Source organism: Coregonus lavaretus (assembly GCF_964263955.1).
Source record: "Coregonus lavaretus genome assembly, contig: HAP1_SCAFFOLD_386, whole genome shotgun sequence".
Lineage (NCBI taxonomy): Eukaryota > Metazoa > Chordata > Actinopteri > Salmoniformes > Salmonidae > Coregonus > Coregonus lavaretus.
In genome coordinates, this window is record NW_028165272.1 from 298,093 (window position 1) to 305,081 (window position 6,989).

General features: G+C 40.2%; 1 protein-coding gene across 2 annotated transcripts in view; it reads left to right on the forward strand.

The window, feature by feature from the left end:
• Positions 1-5,976, forward strand: part of LOC311116032 (myosin heavy chain, fast skeletal muscle-like) — a gene marked incomplete at both ends in the record, with an annotated part of 29,576 nt that extends 23,600 nt beyond the window's left edge. For both annotated transcript variants that reach the window (XM_084191163.1, XM_084191164.1), the window contains 8 exons: positions 66-374; positions 1,858-2,061; positions 2,169-2,294; positions 2,430-2,600; positions 2,893-2,997; positions 3,086-3,181; positions 5,238-5,369; positions 5,956-5,976. In XM_084191163.1, coding sequence (XP_084047289.1) covers positions 66-374; positions 1,858-2,061; positions 2,169-2,294; positions 2,430-2,600; positions 2,893-2,997; positions 3,086-3,181; positions 5,238-5,369; positions 5,956-5,976 — 1,164 coding nt within the window. The remainder of the gene's footprint in view (positions 1-65; positions 375-1,857; positions 2,062-2,168; positions 2,295-2,429; positions 2,601-2,892; positions 2,998-3,085; positions 3,182-5,237; positions 5,370-5,955) is intronic.
• Positions 5,977-6,989: the final 1,013 nt, after the last annotated feature.

Consider the following 6,989-nt stretch of genomic DNA (forward strand, 5'->3'; position numbering starts at 1 on the left):
TTCCTTGTGTTATACACATCCAAATGTATTGAGCACAGTTCACCTGACTGCTTCTCTTTGTCCAGGGCACACTGGAGCACGAGGAATCCAAGATTCTGCGTGTGCAGCTGGAGCTGAACCAGATCAAGGGTGAGGTGGACAGGAAGCTGGCTGAGAAGGACGAGGAGATGGAACAGATCAAGAGGAACAGCCAGAGGGTGATTGACTCCATGCAGAGCACCCTGGACTCTGAGGTCAGGAGCAGGAATGACGCCCTGAGGGTGAAGAAGAAGATGGAGGGAGACCTGAATGAGATGGAGATCCAGCTGAGCCACGCCAACAGGCAGGCCGCTGAGGCCCAGAAACAGCTGAGGAACGTCCAGGGACAGCTCAAGGTAAAGGGACTGGGACATCAGGCTCAACAACCTGAACATGGGGAGGGATTTGTTTGTGAATCAGTAGAAAATAATAGAAAATAGGAATGGAATAGAGACTAATACACTGTAATACATTGTACACTCTTAGAAGTAAAGACTAATCCACTGTACACTCTTAGAAATAAAGACTAATACACTGTACACTCTTAGAAGTAAAGACTAATACACTGTACATTCTTAGAAGTAATGACTAATCCACTGTACACTCTTAGAAGTAATGACTAATCCACTGTACACTCTTAGAAGTAATGACTAATACATTGTAGTACACTGTACACTCTTAGATGTAATGACTAATACAATGTACACTCTTAGAAGTAAAGACTAATACACTGTACACTCCTAGAAGTAAAGACGAATACTTGTAGTACACTGTACACTCTTAGAAGTAATGACTAATACAATGTACTCTCTTAGAAGTAAAGAATAATACACTGTACACTCTTAGAAGTAAAGACTAATACACTGTAATACACTGTAATATACTATAATACACTGTAATACACTGAAATACCCTGTAATATACTATAATACACTGTAATACACCATAATACACTGTAATACACTGTAATACACTGTAATACACTGTAATATACTGTAATACACTGTAATACACTGTAATACACTGTACATTCTTAGAAGTAATGGTGCCTGGAATAATCTTTTGGGTTGCTGCTCCTGTGGAACCTTTCTCGTTGAAAAAGGTTCAATGAGGATCCCCTCTGAAATGGCTATTCATAACTCCTGTCTAAAGTTTCAAACCGGAACCTTTTTGTGATGGGAGGGGTTATATTTTGAACCATTTTAATAATATATTGTAGAGGTGGCAGCCTATCAGATTGGAGGCGTGGCTTATTGTAGGATGATTTTTTCGTCAACTATTAGCATAAATGTAATTCCTGTTCATCACCTTCAGTTTAAAAACTGCAAATTAAAATGTTCCTTGAATATTTATGCAAATTACATATTCTAAGTGAGTAATTTTAACTTTGTGATTTGCTCATGAGCAACTCATACACCTCCATTGGCCTCATTGAAGCTACAAAACTGTCAGTGTTCAATATTAACATGTGATGACAATACAACAGAACAGATGAACAGGAATTACATTTACTCTGACAGGTGGCCCAAAAAATGTAAGCGTCTTAAACCACGCCCCTACTAAGCCATGCCTCCAGGAACCCGTTGCTACATCGAACCATTAAAGGTTCCTCCAAGAACCCCTCAACTAACTGAAGGTGCAAATATGACTAGCAATGGTTCAATGAGAAACCCCAGGGGTTTCTTGAGGATCTCCAGGGTTCCTCGAGTCACCACTAATTCTAAGAGTGTAGAAAGGAAGGAATATTGAGGAACATTTTTACCCATTAACATTTCTCTCACCGATCGTATCGCTCTATTTCCACAAGTCCTAATGAATCTATGTCATTGTGAACCCCAGGATGCCCAATTGCACCTTGATGACGCTGTCCGCCTCTCAGAGGATATGAAGGAGCAGGCAGCCATGGTGGAGCGCAGAAACGGTCTGATGGTGGCTGAAATTGAGGAGCTGAGAGTTGCTCTGGAGCAGACAGAGAGAGGCCGCAAAGTGGCTGAGACTGAGCTGGTAGACGCCAGCGAGCGCGTCGGACTGCTGCACTCCCAGGTACGGGTCAAAAGCCATTTCTAATTAAACACATGGAATTCGGCAATGCTTGCTTTTAGATTTTCGTAATTTCTGAGTCAAACAAATGGCCTTGTTTCCTCCTTCAGAACACCAGCCTTCTGAACACCAAGAAGAAGCTGGAGACTGACCTGGTTCAGGTGCAGGGAGAGGTGGACGACATCGTCCAGGAAGCCAGGAACGCAGAGGACAAGGCCAAGAAGGCCATCACTGACGTGAGTCCTTGAATTACATTAGCTAGATTGCCAATGGTAGCTGGGCTGATTAACCACAACAAATATCTCAGAGGGACATTATGGTTGGTGCCAGTTGATGCATAAATTAAAAAAGTAAAAAAAGTACCATTCCAGGCGGCCATGATGGCTGAGGAGCTGAAGAAGGAGCAGGACACCAGCTCTCACCTGGAGAGGATGAAGAAGAACCTGGAGGTCACAGTCAAGGACCTGCAGCACCGCCTGGATGAGGCTGAGAATCTGGCCATGAAGGGAGGCAAGAAGCAGCTCCAGAAACTGGAGTCCAGGGTGAGTTAACAGCAGGGTGTATTGAAAGACAGATTGCTGGAAATGTATTTTATCGTATAAAAATACACAGGAGACTGGTTTAATGACTTTTTCTCTCAATAACCCACCTACATAAGGAAAAGTAGTTGTTTTCATTATAGACCCCTCTAATTAAAATTGTAAAAGTATATAGGAACAGACACCAATTGTGCCTCCTTGACTAGCAGAAGAATATACTTCTGTTTTTACAAAGATTTGTTACGTCTGATTTCACCACCTCACATAAATGTCTACCTTTATTTCTTCCACAAAGGTGCGGGAGCTCGAGACTGAGGTGGAGGCCGAGCAGAGAAGAGGTGTAGACGCAGTCAAGGGAGTCCGCAAGTATGAGCGCAGAGTCAAGGAGCTCACTTACCAGGTAAGAACATGTGCCTTCTTCACACACTAAAGCACACTGGTTTGTGTATTAAACTATGGGGTATTGATTCTTTGATCTTCTCCCACAGACTGAGGAGGATAAGAAGAACGTCGGCAGACTTCAGGACCTGGTAGATAAGCTGCAGTTGAAAGTGAAGGCCTACAAGAGGCAGGCTGAGGAAGCGGTGAGTCACAGACTTAGTAAAATACTCTGAAAGCTTACGTTCCCTAGTAGACATTACAAAACTTCATGTCCAGACAGTTTAGTTGAAGTGTTGCTACTGCACATCAGTCAACAATGACTCAGTTGATAGTGCAAGTAATTTCTGAAGAAATGTATGCACAGTGACTCCTCTGCCTATGTGTTACCAATTTAAAAGAGAGGGGGTTGAATATTATTTAGCTTTGTGCCGGGGGCTGGTCTAGTGGTAGTGCTGCCGCCCCTATATCACATACAGTGGGGAAAAAAAGTATTTAGTCAGCCACCAATTGTGCAAGTTCTCCCACTTAAAAAGATGAGAGAGGCCTGTAATTTTCATCATAGGTACACGTCAACTATGACAGACAAATTGAGAAAAAAAAATCCAGAAAATCACATTGTAGGATTTTTAATGAATTTATTTGCAAATTATGGTGGAAAATAAGTATTTGGTCACCTACAAACAAGCAAGATTTCTGGCTCTCACAGACCTGTAACTTCTTCTTTAAGAGGCTCCTCTGTCCTCCACTCGTTACCTGTATTAATGGCACCTGTTTGAACTTGTTATCAGTATAAAAGACACCTGTCCACAACCTCAAACAGTCACACTCCAAACTCCACTATTGCCAAGACCAAAGAGCTGTCAAAGAACACCAGAAACAAAATTGTAGACCTGCACCAGGCTGGGAAGACTGAATCTGCAATAGGTAAGCAGCTTGGTTTGAAGAAATCAACTGTGGGAGCAATTATTAGGAAATGGAAGACATACAAGACCACTGATAATCTCCCTCGATCTGGGGCTCCACGCAAGATCTCACCCCGTGGGGTCAAAATGATCACAAGAACGGTGAGCAAAAATCCCAGAACCACACGGGAGGACCTAGTGAATGACCTGCAGAGAGCTGGGACCAAAGTAACAAAGCCTACCATCAGTAACACACTACGCCGCCAGGGACTCAAATCCTGCAGTGCCAGACGTGTCCCCCTGCTTAAGCCAGTACATGTCCAGGCCCGTCTGAAGTTTGCTAGAGTGCATTTGGATGATCCAGAAGAGGATTGGGAGAATGTCATATGGTCAGATGAAACCAAAATATAACTTTTTGGTAAAAACTTTGTTTGGAGGACAAAGAATGCTGAGTTGCATCCAAAGAACACCATACCTACTGTGAAGCATGGGGGTGGAAACATCATGCTTTGGGGCTGTTTTTCTGCAAAGGGACCCGGACGACTGATCCGTGTAAAGGAAAGAATGAATGGGGCCATGTATCGTGAGATTTTGAGTGAAAACCTCCTTCCATCAGCAAGGGCATTGAAGATGAAACGTGGCTGGGTCTTTCAGCATGACAATGATCCCAAACACACCGCCCGGGCAACGAAGGAGTGGCTTCGTAAGAAGCATTTCAAGGTCCTGGAGTGGCCTAGCCAGTCTCCAGATCTCAACCCCATAGAAAATCTTTGGAGGGAGTTGAAAGTCCGTGTTGCCCAGCAACAGCCTCAAAACATCACTGCTCTAGAGGAGATCTGCATGGAGGAATGGGCCAAAATACCAGCAACAGTGTGTGAAAACCTTGTGAAGACTTACAGAAAACGTTTGACCTGTGTCATTGCCAACAAAGGGTATATAACAAAGTATTGAGAAACTTTTGTTATTGACCAAATACTTATTTTCCACCATAATTTGCAAATAAATTCATAAAAAATCCTACAATGTGATTTTCTGGATTTCTTTTCCTAATTTTGTCTGTCATAGTTGACGTGTACCTATGATGAAAATTACAGGCCTCTCTCATCTTTTTAAGTGGGAGAACTTGCACAATTGGTGGCTGACTAAATACTTTTTTCCCCCACTGTATGTCCCTGGAGGCAGCAGTTTGATCCCTCTGTTCCACCAGTCACTTTCTCTGCTATATCATCTATCTCCCTATATACATTGCTATCCTAAATATATCAATAAAAAAACTTTAAAAAATAATATTAATTTGCTATCTGAAGCTTAAACTTTGAATACTGATGTTATGTTCTCCTCTGTTTTCCTCACCCAGGAGGAAGCAGCCAACCAGCACATGTCTAAGTTCAGGAAGGTTCAGAATGAGCTAGAGGAGGCTGAGGAGCGTGCTGACATCGCTGAGACTCAGGTCAACAAGCTCAGAGCCAAGACCCGCGACACTGGAAAGGTACAGAACTGCTGCTAAACGTACACTTGACTCATGTTCAAATATGACCACATCAAGTTTTCATATATTTATCATGTTCATTATTAATACTGATCCATTATATTTTATCCAAGTCTATCCATATATTTATCATGTTCATTATTAATACTGATCCATTATATTCTATCTAAGTCTATCCATATATTTATCATGTTCATTATTAATACTGATCCATTATATTCTATTCAAGTCTGTCCATATATTTATCATGTTCATTATTAATACTGATCCATTATATTCTATCCAAGTCTGTCCATATATTTATCATGTTCATTATTAATACTGATCCATTATATTCTATCCAAGTCTGTCCATATATTTATCATGTTCATTATTAATACTGATCCATTATATTCTATCCAAGTCTGTCCATATATTTATCATGTTCATTATTAATACTGATCCATTATATTCTATCCAAGTCTGTCCATATATTTATCATGTTCATTATTAATACTGATCCATTATATTCTATCCAAATCTGTCCATATATTTATCATGTTCATTATTAATACTGATCCATTATATTCTGTATTTCTTCTTACAGGGAAAAGAAGCGGCTGAATAAACAAGACCAAAGTCTGATCAATTTCCTTTGATGCATAAAATATGATTTTCATGGTGAAATGTTGAGCATTGATTAAAAACATGTTGGCCTACATAAACTTTCTTTGTGACTGTGGACTTATTACTCAGAAAACAGCTTTTCGTCATACCATAGAAATATTGTACTTTAATTAAAGGAGCAATGTGGGATTCAAACAACAACAAAGCGGTCAATCCAACAGAGGGGTCACTTTTTAAGGTAAACATCTGAGGGATGAGGCTGGAGAAATGTAACCACTCTCAAATTCATGAACAGAGCTATGGATGCAAGGACTGACCATTCATAACATCAAAATGATAGTTTTAACCCTTTACACTCTGCGGCATTTACCTATATGGACACGCCAAAATTGAAATTGTTCTAAAATAAAACAAATTATGAGAAGCATATGCATAACCATGGTAGCAATTGAAAAAGAACACTGGAGTTTGTCTGGAAATACTTAGAACAAAGTTTTCAGGGAATTTTGCCATGGATTATGCATACAATAATCTTGTGTGGAGAGACAACATAAATATATTTACATTTAAGTCATTTAGCAGACGCTCTTATCCAGAGCCACTTACAGTTAGTGAATACCGTTTATTTTTTTATATTTTATTTTTTTATACTGGCCCCCCATGGGAATTCCACCCTAGCCTACAGACTTTTTTAACATCCCAATGAGATAAAGAAATCCCCATGTTCCTGGAAGAGAAAGTATACATGTCGTTAACATATTATCAACAATCCAAAGATAGTAATTACACACAAAACATCATACATATATCCCCAGTCCTATCTCATCAACAATCATTAACCCCAGCATCGATTTAAAATTGTTTGATACGTCGTGTCCTACTTTACCCCTAACATAATATTATAGGAGACTCCCATCAATCCTTAAAAGAAAACTCCCACTTAGAAGACACTAGATAATAACACATTTTATTAAGTTAGCTACACCTTCCACTATAAACCTAGTAATTTAAACG